This window comes from Antedon mediterranea, chromosome 3, assembly GCF_964355755.1.
Source record: "Antedon mediterranea chromosome 3, ecAntMedi1.1, whole genome shotgun sequence".
Taxonomy (NCBI): Eukaryota; Metazoa; Echinodermata; class Crinoidea; order Comatulida; family Antedonidae; genus Antedon; species Antedon mediterranea.
The window spans coordinates 7,300,764-7,317,280 of record NC_092672.1 but is presented as its reverse complement, the minus strand read 5'-3'; the positions used below and the strand labels follow the sequence as shown (position 1 = coordinate 7,317,280).

Below are 16,517 nucleotides of genomic sequence, written 5' to 3'. Positions count from 1 at the left end.
AACAAAATCAAGACAAGTGACACTATTGATATTAAAGTTTACTATCTTTAATATTTTAAATTCTATTTGGGCAATTTTTTTAGGATTGAAGAAGCCAAGATTCCGGAGGCGGTCACACGCATAAGGGATGATGTGTTTAGATTGGTATCGTTCAGCACATTTCAATGCAAGGCAAAATGATGCAATTGCCAATTCCTCGAGATCTCCAAGTTTAAATGCTGTGTTATCACAGATTAGTACATTTTCTATAATTGTAAGGCTACGATGAACAATATCATAATCGATTATGTATTCATAACGAATGAGTTCAGATCGAATATTACATAAAAATTCTACCATATGATCTTTGACTGATTGTGATTCAAAATGTGCCCATGGATTTTCAGATATTTTTTCACGATTAATTAATGAATTAAAATATTCTTTATTAGATTCAAATTCAAAATTTTCATTTGAAATGTCGTTAGAATTGTTATCACTACCTGGAAAATGAAACAAAACATCACCATTTCCTACGACTACAACAGTGCTACTATTTTCTCCTATGCTGCTACTGCCAATGCTGTTGCTACTAATACTACGACTAGTACTATCGCCACTACTGCTACTCTTACTATTGGGCATAGTACCACTACTACTAATACTACTACTATCACCATCACTGCTAATACTAATAATGATGTCACTATCACTACTCTTATCACTATTTATCATGATAGGCATATCATTTGTATTTCGAGACAACATTTGGTCTTCACTAGGCCAACTACTACTATCACCATCACTGCTAATACTAATAATGATGTCACTATCACTACTGTTATCACTATTTATCATGATAGGCATATCATTTGTATTTGGAGACAACATTTGGTCTTCACTAGGCCTACTTCTACTATCACCATCACTGCTAATACTAATAATGATGTCGCTATCACTACTCTTATCACTACTTATAATGATAGGCATATCATTTGTATTTGGAGACAACATTTGATATTCACTGGGCCTATCACCATCATTGGTACTAGGTCTACTTATAATAATGTCACAATCACTACTACTATCACTACTTATAATTATGATAGGCATATCATTTGTATTTAGGCCTAGGCCTAGGCCTAATTCATGATCAAAATGACAATAATTGATATCAGCTGATTTGTTTTCCGTTTTTATAAGTGTATCTAATTCGTGTAGGCCGCCTAACTTACAAGTTGGGTTAACATTAGCGTTTCTTCTGACATAAGGACACCCCCTGTTTCTAGGCCTAGCCCTTCTATTCCTCACCTGGAGGAACCTAGCGTACTTAGCGGCGGGATACTCATTTGATCTCACCGCATTCTGGGCTTCTTCTAAAGAAGCATTATATCTTCTTTTAAATATCAACTTTGCCATAGCAGATGATGTAAATATAGCAAATTCAATAGGAAATAGATGTATAGTATTCCCAAACTGAATTGCACGGTAAAAGCAGTGTTATTTCGTTTTAATGAAGAGCAATTTGAAATCACTGTTCATCAATTGAAAGAATTTTTCATTCTGACTTAAATTTGGAATAGTCGTTAGATATATTCGAATATTTGATAACGTAACAATGGTTGCGCTGTTCTATTGTAAGCGCGGTGAGCGCACTAACTAGCCAATTGAATACCAATATTTTACTAGCTCTTGGAAACTATCAAATACGCGCACTACACAGCGCACGTGACAGCATGGTTCTTTTTTTATAACTTCTTAAGCATGCAAAGATAAGATTGCAACGGTTAAAAAGTGAGTTTTGAAAAATAAAAATAATTGATAACAATAAAATATAGAATAATCTATGTAATAGTTTATTACAATAAAATATATATACAAAGATATACAAAGATGAAAAGAAATAAATAAAAACTTATTTTTACACTTCATAATGCAAGTTGTTTCATATAATAAGTGTAAATGAGGAATTAATTAATTATTTGAGCATATGAGCATAATTCTCTCTTAATTCTTAAAAAGTTTTTAATCACATTATTCGTAGATGGCGCTATACAACATAAACAAAGTGTGTTTATTTTATTTTCAATATCAACTCAATTAAAATGTCTCTATTTTGTTCAGAGGATGGGTATATTTATATATTATTAAAACTTAACTTGGATCCCTTAACTTATTTCAGCTTTACTAGGCATAGGCTAAGCTAACTAATAGAAGCTAGCCATGGGCCTAGAGATCTTTAGTTAGGACTAGGTTGGTCATTGTTTAAAATAAAACTAGGCCTCTAGGCCTGGCCCTAGCCTAGCCTTAACCTACTACTAGTACTAGCTCCCTCGCCTAGAGAATATAGTCGGCTAGTACCACTACCGGTACTCTAACCTAGCTAGGCCTAGCATAGGCCTATTTAGCTCATAACCTCTCACTTGGATCACGGCTAGATTTTAGGTTAGCTAGGACTAATTTTTCTGTTCGATTTCATGGATTTGTCCAGAGGTAAAATTGAAATCTGTATTCTTTTCTTTGATATGGTATGGATTAGTAGGCCTATATTTTATTAAATCTGTCTACCTAGGCCTATGCTGATAAGTAGGTTTATCATAACATTTGCGCTGATTTGAATCAACTACTTGTTGGGTAAAGTTGTTCAAATTGCGCATGACGCAAAGCAAACATGTATTGGCGTAGTTAACGTAATATCATGCTCATCATCAGTTTAAAATTTTTTTTTTATTTAAGGTAAAAATGTTTAAAATGGAAGATGGATGACTTAGACAAGTTTAGAGTGTCTTGGAAAAAAGAACTGAAAGAAAAAAAGACTGAACCTGGAATCTCTGATCACAAATCAGATCCTAAGAACACAAAGAACACAGTTGATATAAATGCCCAAGTGAACTACACACCATTTACAATTGTTGAAACCTTACTGGAAGGAAAAAGATTACAGAATAGAAATGAAAGCAAGAGAGTGACCAATCAGAATGAAGCTAGCACAAGTGAGAGACTGACCAATCAGAATGAAGCTAGCACAAGTGAGAGACTGACAAATCAGAATGCTTGGAAGAGAAGAAAGATGAACAATGAAGATGATGAAGAAAAAAACAAGACACTCGGATTTCTTGAAACTTTCATATCAGATTTGGTATGAAAATTCAGTATACTCCAATTGAGACCCCGCATTAGACACTCCCTCTAACCAGAGGTAACCTTTTTGTGATGCAGATCAACATAACAATGTCTGATCAAATCTAAGTGATTTAAATAAAAATCAAAAGTCTAAATCTGGCCACTAGTGTATATTTCACAGTTAACATCATCTTTTTCAAATACAGTACATCCATACACTATGTTGACAAACCCATAATGTTTTTATGTGTATGAGGTTAATGATAGTATTGTTCAGTTGATGCTTACTATAATTCTTTCTATGTATTATCATTTTTTCAGGACGAATTAAATGAAATACCGTTTTTTGATATAGAGATTCCACGTGAAATTGGTGTTAAGATTTTCAAGCATCTAAGCATGAAAGACCTATGTAACTGTGCACAGGTAAGAACACCATACAGATTTGAGCTTGTTTTCAATTTCCATTGTATTTCTATCATAAGTAGGTGTTCTCAACAGACAGCCCGCGAACCGCAACGGAATTCAGCTACTGCTAAAAAAAACACAAGGACCTTTGTTCTATAGGTTTTTTTTCAACAAGGTTTTTTTGTGTTCTAGGTGAGCTCCAGTTGGCGAAGTTTGGCAAATGACCAGTTGCTATGGTTTCCTTTTTATCAATCGCTAGGTCTTTCAGACGAGGTCAGTATTGATAATGAACCAAATTGGAAAGAGGCAGTCAGAGATGGCTTAATGCAGAAAGATTTGCTATTAGCCAATTGGAAGGTAAATGTGTGCATTTATTAAAGAGAGCATATCTATACTAGTTAAGGCTTAAGTAAATGTTAAAATAGTAAGGTAAGAGTACAGGCGAGTCAAATGGTTGAGCACTTAAGGCAGGGCCATTGCAAACAATAGCCCTAAAATTGGCACAGGTCAAAGACTGTCTTTAACCATGGTTCTAGTAGTAAATAAAACAAGTCTTTTCGGGTAAGGACTTAAAACTAGAGATCCTGTGTAAATGTCTCACTTGTGTGCACTACAACCCAGTGCATCTTTCAGAAGAGTAGGGAGTTAACCAAGAGTACTGATCCATCAATAGCCCGTTTAAAAGTAAATTAGTCACGTTGTACATTTTGTGTAGGGTCGTATCGGTCGAGTGACCGCACTTGAGCATGTTACCGGTGGTGTTCTATGTACGGCAAGTTCTTCTGACAATGCCGTTATATCAGGGTAAGAGAAGAATTTCAATTATCAATTTTAAGGACCACCATAATACAAAATTATTTGAATAAACGTCCTGGGAGAGGGAGGCGTTTATATATTTGTAACATCAAATAACTACCCCCTAGATATGAAAAAAAAAAATTAATATCGAAAAGGGATAAAAAAAACTGTAAAAATTGCATCAAAATGATATCAAATTTGTAGATCAATCAATGAATTCTACTACAAATAGAAATGTGTTGTGATAGAATATTGTGTATGTACTGCATGTGGCGGGGCGTTTTTGCGAGGGGGTGTTAATTCAAAGTCAGGAATTTATTTGAATAAATACTGTAAATCATTAATTAACATTGTATTGTTTTATACTTAGTTATTCTAATGGTAGTGTTAGGCTGTGGAAAGTAAATGGTCAAGTTGAAAATGAAACCATGCTTTTTAGTTGTGATATGCCAGAGGTCAATCACGTGGCTGTGAATTCAATCGTTTCCATTGCGACATACACAAATGGTGAGTAAATAAACACTAAAACAAAATTAAAATGTCTCCGGGTTTAATTACTGTATGTTTAGAATGATATAAAGTATTGATACAGCCATGTCTCGTAATCCATTAACAGATGATGTACCACCACCACCAATACAGGATTTTTATAGCGCACATACCACTCAAGAGTGCTCATGTACTTTATGTAAAAAAAAATGTATTTATATTATATAGTAATATTATTTTATAGAACTATAATGTGTAAGTAATGGTTGTCTAAAAGATATGCTGGTATTATTATTATTATTATTAAAGAAGTGATCTCAGCAAAGTGAAAAGCACTGGGAACGATGCCATGTATTGAAAAGGACGTTTAGTTATAGTAAAAGCAGCCGATTCTCTGTGCTGTATTTTCACATATATAACATGATGTCTTCAGTATCATAGGCAAGTTTTGTTGTACAATGTCACACCTGTATTGGGTTAAGGTTGGTTAGTCTTTTAGCCTATTTACAGCCACCACATGAGATGCATATGTGACAATGTATTATAGAATTTGCCTGGATACTGCACAAATTATATATGATACAATACTGAGAATCTGCTAGTAAATGTCACACTGCATTTTTGTGTTTTACACAACAATTTTACTCCGACAATTATTTTTACATAACAATGATACAAACAAATGAAACGTTTAACTACTTAAGGTGACATGAATATATGGAGCACAGAGCATGGTGGTGACCCTGTCCATCGTTATCACCAAGATAGTATTAGATGTGCGTCTATAGCAACTGATGCTGCCCAAGTTGCAAGTACCTCTGGGAGGGAACTACGAGTTGAGACTGCCAATGGTTCAGGCAATTGGTATAAGCAAGATTCTATCATTTTGGATACTGATGTAAGTAGATGTGATTCTGTGGTTAAAGCTCCGTCTGCCATATCAAACTAGTTTGACAAAAAAGTGTGATGTGCCCAAATATGGTAGTGATATGCCCAAGTGATATAACACATTTTTTTGTCATATATATTGGCTTGGCTACCGATTGTATGGTCCTGGGTTCGATCCTGTCTGATCTCAAGATTTTTTATCTGGACTAGAATACACACTAGAATGCATACTAAAATAGACTAATCATACAGCCATGACTGTATTACAGGGCTCTGGTATATTATTCTAGTCTTGAAACCAACATTCTGAGATCAGCAGGATTTGAACCCAGTACCGTAAAATCAGGAGGCAAACATCTTAACCATCAAGTTACAATTCTACTTTATCAAATAATCTTCATTCTTATGAATAAATGTTACACAGTATACAAGATATGATATGGCATTCAATTATAATTCTTCTTTATTTTTTTTTTGTACAGATTGAAGATATGAAACTTTTTCCAATGTTGGATCAAAACCAGCAAGCCACCAATGTAGCGTTAATAACAAATACAGGACTATACATTTATCAGCCTGCACCAGGGCCTAGGTATCTAAGCCTTGTACATGCCTTTGTAGGAGGCTCAGGAATACCGACTTGTATGGAGGTCATGAACAATTATATTGTCTGCGGGTTTGGTGTCGCAGGCTTCCAAGAGAGCTTCTCAGTTAAATTCTTTGACGTTGAGACAAAAAACATAAAGCAAGTGTTCCGAGGACATACTTGGAATGTTACTTGTATTCATGGTGATGACCCTCTTAGGAGCATGTTTGTTACGGGATGTAAAGATAAGAGGTAAAGAGATATAAGAGAAAATGTAGAATGCTATTTGGCATAAGAAGTCACATCTACTTTAACCAGATTATGCTAAATATTTCCTATTCGATGGAGATCGACTGTATGCTAAATATTTTCTATTCAATAGAGTCCGGCTGTTTGATTTACGTCTAGAAAGCAATCGTCCTGTCATGAGTTTATCTGGACATGGGGGCGCTGTCACTCAGGTGCAGGCCGATGATTGGAAGGTTCTAAGTGGTGGTATGGAAGGCATGGTGTGTCTTTGGGATCAAAGAATGCAAAGAAAGCTTTGGGATACATATGCTAGGTAGATCTCTTTACATATTAATTCCAGGCCTTGTCTTTGAAGGCGAGCTAATGCGATCACTCGCCTAACACACGCCTAAACTGCCCTTTGAGTGTGCAATTTACAACACACTTAAATTTGGCAAACTTCTACACACCAATGTACAAACAGCACACCTACAGCATCCCTGAATGTATTGAGGAGTGCAATTTGCAGCACACCTATAATTTTCAAAAGACAAGGCCTGTAATTCTGTACGTTTGTTGAAGTTATTGTAAATATACAGCACTTATTTCTGTTGATGTATAATGCCTTTAAAAAACGTTATGCTGCCCAAGCCTAACTGACTTTAATATTTTAGAAATCAGACATCCCAACTCTCCCGATAATGGCGGTACGGTCTCCTGATACTTTGAGTCAACTAAAAACTAAAACTAAAAAATGTATAAATTTATAATTTCTACTACTCTATATATTGATAGAGAATAGAAAACTAATATTGGTCTGTATCATTTTTATAATTCATTCATGCGTTTGATATAATGTGTTGCTAACACATTTTTCACCTATTTACCAATATTTTTAGATTTTTCATAGCACCCTCTATGGTTTTATGTAGTACTATAGCCCATTTATAGAAATTCCTCTTTTTTTTAAATCATGCAATAAAAAAATAGTTTGAAAAAAATATGTCCTAACTCACACACCACCGAGACCCCCTATCTTTCTTTTCCTTTATCCTTTGAGTCTGCATATTAATCTATATATAATAATTTTTTTTAGACACCCTGTTAGGTATACACATTTTAAAGGTAGTAGCTTGGTAACTGCAAATATTCCAAATATAAAAAGTTTGCAAGATGATTTTGAGACAGTCACCCATAAAAGGTAAGTTAGTGTGTGATATATTTAAGAAAAACATATTTTCTACCTACTGGCACTTTTAAACATCTTTCACACCTGTTCTGGTTAATTATATCTCAACCGTAATAGTAAATAACGATTATTTACCTGTCATCTAGAGGTCAACGGTGACATACGTGTCACTACACTTTGAGAAAGCCAACTGATAGTTGGCGAAACGATGTACATGCAATTTGACATGAATTTGAACTACAGCCAGACCGGAGAGGTTGTGATAGACCCTTTAGGCATGATTTGATGCAAATACCAATAATTTGTGACTCTAACATTTAGTTTTGCAAAACAAATAAAGCACATTATTTGCACTATATATAGTATATATAGTTGTAATTGATGAAATTGACTTATTCACACTATAGATTGAGAGGTGAACTACGGCACTACAACTTTTTAGCGGACCAGACGCGGGAAGGTCTACCGTCGGTTTGCTTATCAAATTACGATGAACCTGAGGGGTACAACTACAACATTAGACTTACTGCACCTTATGATGATGTATGAACTGAATATGTAACTGTATTATTATTAAAATTGAAGATATAAGGTACTCTACGGACCCACAGAAGCAGTGTATGGCCTACCAAAATAATAAGCATATCGGGAGATGATCCCCTCATGAATAGTGTACCAAGTTCTTTATTGGGTACATCTGTATTGTATATACACAATACCAACGTCTTTACATCTCATACGAAGGACATGGCAATTAGAGTAAAGTATCTTGGATATGGGTACAAGCAATATGGCACAGATAGTTCTTGAACCCATGCCTCTCACATGCTAGTCCATTATGCCACATTGTTCTTATTTATTGGAATGCCACCAGGCCAGGAACAACAACAATTTATCATTTAAAAAGGTTTATAGGTATTAAAAGAAATTCCAAACTGCCTGGTGATTATACAGAATATTAGTTATTTTAAAATGATAAAGATTAAGAATATGGTAATTAATGTACATTTATTAATAATTTTTAATAGACAGTTGTAATATTGCAATTCGATTTTACATAAAACAATCACACTGTGTATAAAAAATGAATGTGTTGTATTTATTTATTTATTTATTTATTTCCTTTATTGCATCAAGTAAACAGTGATGAAGTTGACATAAATATAATAATAAATATATATAAAAAAAAAACATAGTATAACACAGTCCAAACAAGTAATACTAAAATATATCATAGTCCACAAATCAGTCTTTCAATGGCCATCATAGTACATCCAGTAACACAAACCAAAAGGGGTTCACAATTGCTTATCATAACTCAGTTTCTGATCATTCACCAATCATTGAAAACTCCGTGGAAAGTAATGAAGTTTTTTGTGCGTTGTGTCCGGACTTTGGGGAGGGTGAATGATCTAACGCGTCGGAGCTGATGGTTGTGTATGAATGCTCCTGGTGTTGGTAATTCCTGATGTTAGCTGTGCAAGTATTTCATTGCCGAATACAGGAATTGCCCTGTTTGAAATGAAAAGAACCTTGTATAATTGAAAAAAAAAAATTGTCTTTCAAAAGAAATTTGGTGGAAGAGTGTCCCTAGAACAACACTTAAAATAATATGGCAAGATTAGATTAGATTTACTATTTGAATTTTGTGTTTTTATAAGCGTTAAATTCGTGAGGGTGATAATGACAGTGAAGATTATGATGGCATTAATGACGATTAAATAAATTAAAACAAATAAAAATCTAGTTATGATGATGCTGCTGTGTATTAATTATGATAATTTCCAAATTGTTAATAGCGCCATCTATAATTATGATTTAAAGCGTCCAGGCGATCTTTTGTTCTTTTTGTAGATTGTCGATCGCGAGCAGGCAGCTGATCGGTAGAGTGGAGGTGGTCAGTACAAGTGCAGCTCACTCCATGACCACAAATCTCTACCGTCTGTGAACCCACAGCTCACCAGAAGAAACAACAGTCATTACTTGGTCTTAATCATACCAGTGGTTGACTCAAATTATGATATTAAGTTGAGAAAAACGTATAATTTCGCTCCGAAATTTCGGGTGTGTGCGTTGAGAGTGGTTAGCCTATCCCTGCTGCATTTGCTGGTGCTACCGACGAAGGCTTGTTGGTTGGCGTTTGTCGATTCAAAGAAGACCTTACATTCGAGCTTCATAGTTCTTCAACTATGGCTGTCTGTGGTTCCAGAGTAAGACAGAATGTGAACTTTCGTGGTATTCTACACGAACAAAGTGCTCTAAATGCTTCACAAGCATTTTATCAGCAAAGAAATGGCATTTCGTCGACCACAACACCATCATCAACGTCGACAACACGGGCAGATTTCGAGCCCGACAGACCGATCGGTTATGGTGCGTTTGGTGTTGTATGGTAAGTCCTTTGTTCCTTCAACTTTGTTTATTTTAACTTCATATATAAATTTTTGATGAATATTGAACAAAATTTTACTTTATATACATACATTTTAATTACATTACGTTTAAATGAATATTATTTTAACATGTTCATATATCAATTGAAAGTTGGTGACGTGTGGACGTCCAACAAAACGGTGACTGAATTGCCGACAATTCTCTTTGTTTGCATCTTTATAAAATAGAACTGCAAGTTTAGTATCTGATGTATGATAAAAAAAATTATAATACAGCTGTAATCTAAATAATAATTGTAGTTACTGTTTTTATATTGAATTAAATGGATCAAAATATGGCCTTTAAAAGTACATGGTCACCTTTTTGAAAATAATTGTGTTTTGAAGAGACCTTTAAAAATCAGCTGGTTGATGCTTAAACAAAAGCTGATTGACAACGTACTATACAATGTCAAGTATGAAATAAATAAAATACTTCCATATAATTATTTATAGTTTTTGGAATAATTTTATTGTAGAATACTTATTTTTATATTCTTTTATGAAAATGAAATTCAAAAATAGTCATTTACTAAATAAATAGTTTCTACTTGATGCTACTGTACTACTACTATTCAGTTTATTAAAACTCTTTCTGTATTTAGACAAAATATAGACAACTTTATTAAGTCATTTTTGTTGTACTCTTGTTGTACTATGTGAAATGTATTTCCTAATTTATATAATCAAATTAGTCTTTTTTATTTAAAGAAAATCATCAAGTTATTTATTTAAATTTTTAAAACTGAAATGTATACACATTCTAATATTAATAATCAAGTTTTAATTTACTGTTTTGTTTTAATGTTTTTTTTAAATGTTGTGTGTAAATGTGAAAATAATAATACTGTAGTGTATGCTACATTACAGTTACATATCATTATCCTGTTGACACAATAAGTAGCACAAAAAAAAGAAAAAAAATGGTTTAAAAAATACTTAGCAATACATTGTTCAAAACAAAAGACCAAAGATTCAAGATTTGACTATTCAATAATGAAGTGTTTTTTTGTTGGGAAAACTAAATAGATTTTTGTTGCCATGAGTAGGCCACACAAAGCCAGGGCTAGAGGATGTGTGGAAGTTCCTGCTTTCGACTTAAAACAAACCACATGTTTTCTTTTTGTAAGTTGGTAAGGAGATTTTGGATGTAGTCTAGCGAGAATCAAGAAACCCATAGAAGCATTGTGTTGTTGTAGTAGTACAGGGAATAATTTGGCCAGTGTAGCATAGCAAAAAGCTGTACAAAACAACCTAATTGCTACTTACAGTACACATTTCTAAAATTGTGTAGCAAAAAATACTATACAAAACTAAAACATTCTTAAACAAAATTTTAAAATAAAATGTTTCCATGTGTACAGGTAGTACCAGATAAGAGTTAATTTCACTCTTCTTTGGTACTACTGTATGTACTACAGTTAGTTAAATACTTTGTATTTAAGTTAAATACTTTGTATTTAATTATAGAGTATATTCCTTCAATTCTGTACAGTTAGTATTCTGGAAAGTTACTGTATTTGATTGGCAAAACATCTTTACATTTATTTTTACCTGTCTGTTTTATTTTACGATTAAAAGACGTTTACTATATAACTTCAAAATAAAATTTAATGACAAAGAAGATCGACGTTTCGGAACCATCATGGAACTATTATTTTCTCTGGTTTACAGTATTTCAAGTTAGTTTTTAAAAAGGATCGTTTAAAAATCTTAACACACAATGCAGTACCCTTAGCTTTTAAATTTCCTATCCTGCACAGTAGGCTTTTTATCTATGTCAGTGCAGATGAATTAACCGCACCTAATGGAAAAATAGATTTTATAGTTAAGTATTGTATGTCTGCCTTTTAAATCATTAAAAAGTGAGGGTACCATAGCAGGGAATAATTTCGCCAGTGTAGCATAGCAAAAAGCTATACCTTTTTTGCTACACATTTCTACAATTGTGTAGCAAAAAATACAATACAAAACCTATGTTTCTTGACTAAAAAATCAGTTTGATAGCAATTTTGCTAAACAAAATTTTCTAAATAATTTTTAATTAACATCATCTAAAATTTCTCCTTTTTTTCTCTTTATAAAAAGAAATATGTAAATATGCAATAATGTACAAAAAAAGAATGTGCTGAAAAATTTTATTTTGCCGTAATATTCTGTTAATTATATTTTTATGTATCATTCTTTAGGGCGGTAGTGGTAGTCGTTATTGTTTGGTATCAACAAAACACTTTAAATACTGTGGGATTGTAAATATTAATCCTCCAATAATATGCCTGATTGGGTCATACCTAGCATAACAAAGTCGCTGATTCACTCTGACTCATTAACATATATATTTTGTATACCATAATGAGTCACAGTAAAGTTTTTGTGACTGATACGCTTTTCTTGATGGAATTATATATTGAAGTGTATAATGTATTCATTTCGCAGAATACTGAAGTAATACAGTACATTACATAGAAAAATATAATACAGTTTGGTAGTTTTTACCTTAGAATTTCTCAACATAATTATATTCAATATTGTATATTTTTTTTTAATCCAATGCTTAATTTGAGTGATTTGGACACGATTACTGCCTAGAAGCTCCTAAGCTATCAACTATCCACAATTAATATTCAGTACACTTACTGTACGTTATCATGGACAAGAATAAACAAAGCCTCTTAAACTGCCTTTTAAATGATTCTTATGCTGGTAATAAATTTCTTATGACATATTGATATGTATTCCTGGGCTATGCTATACTGAATGTAGAGCTCTGGCCAGAGGCACTTTCTTTTTGTATTTTTTTTTTTATGCCGACTCCAAATTAGCACAGATCTTTACTTTTACATTTTTTAGACTAGCTTAACAAAATGATTGCATTTTCATAGGAATTATTTTAAATGTGTTTAAACTGGATACATGATGATGACTCCAAAATGGTTTTTAACATAATAATATTCAAATTTAAGCTTTCTGAGTGTGTACATTGTCTACACTTTTTTGCATTGTTTGCATTTGCAACAGGGAAGTGAATTTAGTTCATCCTGGATTTCTCCCCCCCCCCCCCCCCATATATGGCTGGTACTGTAGTTGAGGAACTGTGTAGGCCTACTTTTAGCTACAGTAGGAATTGCATTCATTAACCTAATTTACAAAAAAACATTCTGCACACAGTAAGGTCGTGTTCGTACGGTGGTTAAAATAAGCGCTTAATTTCACCCATGCCTCGGGTTATAAATTGAGCGTTGTTCGTACTTGAAATATTTAACCGCTTAAATGCTTAATCGACGAATCACAAACCGGAAATTACGTTTTAAGGTCAGTTGTCTTTACAACCTACGACCCCATTTTCGCACGCTAGTTTCGTGTTGTATATTTTTTACTCGCGATCTTTCTTTACAATAACAATTACTTGCTACCTTTTACACTGCTTATCCTTGCGACAAACCTTATGCCTCTTAACGCCGATAATCCTGCCGAAATATGCCTTCTCCTGACGACCTGTATTTTACTCATTGGCGAAGAATTTGACGGAAACACCACCGACCAGCTAGGCCTACTACTAAACGGGGTGTATTCCTAAACGGTCTACACCAACAAGGACAGCACCAGCTGACGATCGCTCTCGAAGCGTGTATGGAAGAGCTTCGTAGGAGAAATGACGGGCCTAGGCAGCGAACGTTTGTCAAAATTTGACACATTGCCTCTATCGGAGATTTATTATCCTCGAAGGCCGAGTATAATTGGATTATCGCTGAAATAACCTGCAAATTTGGTGAACATTTTACCTCGAATTTTTTGTAGCCTGAGGCAAAAGTTAATTGGGCCACGCGAACGGAAATCGGGAATAAGCTGGTATTTTCAACCCCTACGAACAGGCCCCTAAGTCTGTGCTTAGTACTGTAGCTAGAAGACTCTTACTATAAGTTGCTTGGACAATGTTAAAGGGCTTCTTGTTTTTTCCATGTTCACAGTACTCTGTATAGCAAAGAAATAGTAATTTGTCCATGGTATACACTTACTACTACCACTACCAGTAGTAGTACTATACTACAGACAGTATAATAACAGTAAAATTTTATGAAACTTCTATCCAAATCACTTTTTTTACAGTATAGGTACTGTAATGCATTCAATCTGTCCTTGCTTTGTTAAGGCCTGATTTATAATAGCATCCTGTGTTGAGCAAAAATGTTAACACCTAATGATCTATCCATCCCAGCTCCAAGGGGGTTCTTAAGCCTCCAGTAGTAATCAGATACTGTGTTAATTGTCTAGATGTGTTCTATTTTTGCAATCTCTTTTCTGTAGACTTTTTTATATATTTACAGTAAATGTCGTACTAGAAAATTAAATTCTGTTTTCAAAAATACTAAATTAATATAGAGCTGTAGTATACAGCTTATGAATTGTATGTAAATTGTTCAAAGTAGATTTTTTTTTTTAACTATTGTACAGTACCAATATACATTAAGTACAGCATCATTAATTAACACTATAATAATTATTATTGATAATGATACTGTATTTTATATTTTCAAAAAATGTGAAGTTACCATTTACTACTGTAGTACTGTATAGTACTGTATTTCCACATAGTGTACTAACTGTATTTTCCTTTTAAGGATATTTGGTAAGCCTTTGAAAGAGGGATTTAGTTCTTGAATAGATTAACATTGTACTGTATCTTTTTCAAAAATGAGATTTTGCATGATCAATATTTGATAAGCCCTTCCCTAATTTACATACAAGTTAAATGAGGATCAAAACGAAGTTTTAATTTATGTAAAAAGAATGAAACATAATAGACAAATAATATAGAATCATACACCTAAACATATTTTTCAAATTTTTATATTGTACAATTTTCTATATTTAAAACATTGTCACTATAGTATTTTTATCACCAAAAGGTCCAAAGTCTTTTACTTAGTAACCAAGAGTCTATCCTTGTAATTTCTTTGTTCACAATCTTAAATTTTTGTGGTTAGACCAAAGCACACAGTCTCTATTTAAAAGTAAAACGTAGTCTGTTGTGTGGTGGGTGTAATTAAACAGCATAGAGGATTTACTGATACCTTTACTATACAATACAACTGTTATACAATGTGTAACCTACTAACTACACTCACTATAGCTTACAGTGAATATATTATTACAACAGATTGTTTTTTTTAGCTTTTCAAAAGCTATGGAAAAATAAGTTCAGAATTATTTACAGTATCCAAGTATATAAGCATACAGTACTAATAATTAATCATCCACCAATGGTACAGTACAAGCTAAGATAGGACCTGTTCAGTTAAACTTAAAACCATCAAGTATAGAAACCATATACTGTATATAGTTAAACATTATAGAACAGTATTATTGTGGTCTATTTATATCATGAATTAACCTTTGTATTTTGTAAGGAATCTTCATTTTTTTACAATTAATTATTAGAGAAGTTAATTTTAGGGGTATTGCTAAACACCGCAAACCCCCGCAAACCTCCAAAAAAACATAGAACCCCACCGAACCAACATAAAAGTGATTGAATCATGTAGTGTGCAACCCACTGGGTATATCAATGTAAAAAAAAAATTTACTACTTATTTTTAGGGTAAAACATCATTTTTTGGTCAAAAATGATTATTAATTTTTAACCAAAAAATGATGTTTTATCCCCAAAAAAGTAGTTAACAGTATAAATTTAATAATGTATATACCCAGTGGGTCGTACACTACATTATTCAATCACTTTTATGTTGGTTCGGTGGGGTTTGCTATGGTTTTTTGGAGGTTTGCGGGGTTTAGCAATCATTTTTGACCAAAAAAATGATGTTTTACCCCCAAAATAAGTTGTTAACAGTAGAAATTTAATATTTTTTTTACATGAATATACCCAGTGGGTTGTACACTACATGATTCAATCACTTTTATGTTGGTTTGGTGGGGTTTGCTACAGTATATTTTTTTGGAGGTTTGCGGGGTTTAGCAATCATTTTTGACCAAAAAATGATGTTTTACCCCAAAAATAAGTAGTTAACAGTAGAAATTTAATATTTTTTTTACATGGATACTGTATACCCAGTGGGTTGTACACTACATGATTCAATCACTTTTATGTTGGTTCGATGGGGTTTGCTATATTTTTTTGGAGGTTTGCAGGGTTTAGCAATCATTTTTGACCAAAAAGTGATGTTTTACCCCAAAAATAAGTAGTTAACAGTAGAAATTTAATATTTTTTTTACATGGATACTGTATACCCAGTGGGTTGTACACTACATGATTCAATCACTTTTATGTTGGTTCGATGGGGTTTGCTATATTTTTTTGGAGGTTTGCAGGGTTTAGCAATCATTTTTGACCAAAAAGTGATGTTTTACCCCAAAAATAAGTAGTTAACAGTAGAAATTT

At 33.2% G+C, this 16,517-nt stretch overlaps 2 protein-coding genes across 2 annotated transcripts in view; both read left to right on the top strand.

Moving 5' to 3' along the window:
* Window positions 1-2,055: 2,055 nt before the first annotated feature.
* On the top strand, window positions 2,056-8,714 carry LOC140043488 (F-box/WD repeat-containing protein 8-like). Its single transcript, XM_072088003.1, has 11 exons — window positions 2,056-2,110; window positions 2,716-3,118; window positions 3,424-3,528; window positions 3,703-3,867; window positions 4,226-4,314; window positions 4,679-4,815; window positions 5,502-5,695; window positions 6,168-6,523; window positions 6,654-6,833; window positions 7,596-7,700; window positions 8,096-8,714. Exons 2-11 carry the CDS (start codon window positions 2,738-2,740, stop codon window positions 8,235-8,237), a joined length of 1,854 nt encoding a protein of 617 aa, XP_071944104.1. The 5' UTR covers window positions 2,056-2,110; window positions 2,716-2,737; the 3' UTR covers window positions 8,238-8,714.
* Window positions 8,715-9,559: 845 nt separating this feature from the next.
* The window catches only part of LOC140044718 (serine/threonine-protein kinase NLK-like), a 37,875-nt gene continuing 30,917 nt past the window's right edge, over window positions 9,560-16,517 (top strand). The window contains exon 1 of the mRNA XM_072089345.1: window positions 9,560-10,080. Within this exon, the coding sequence (XP_071945446.1) occupies window positions 9,878-10,080 (203 nt within the window). The 5' untranslated portion in view covers window positions 9,560-9,877. The remainder of the gene's footprint in view (window positions 10,081-16,517) is intronic.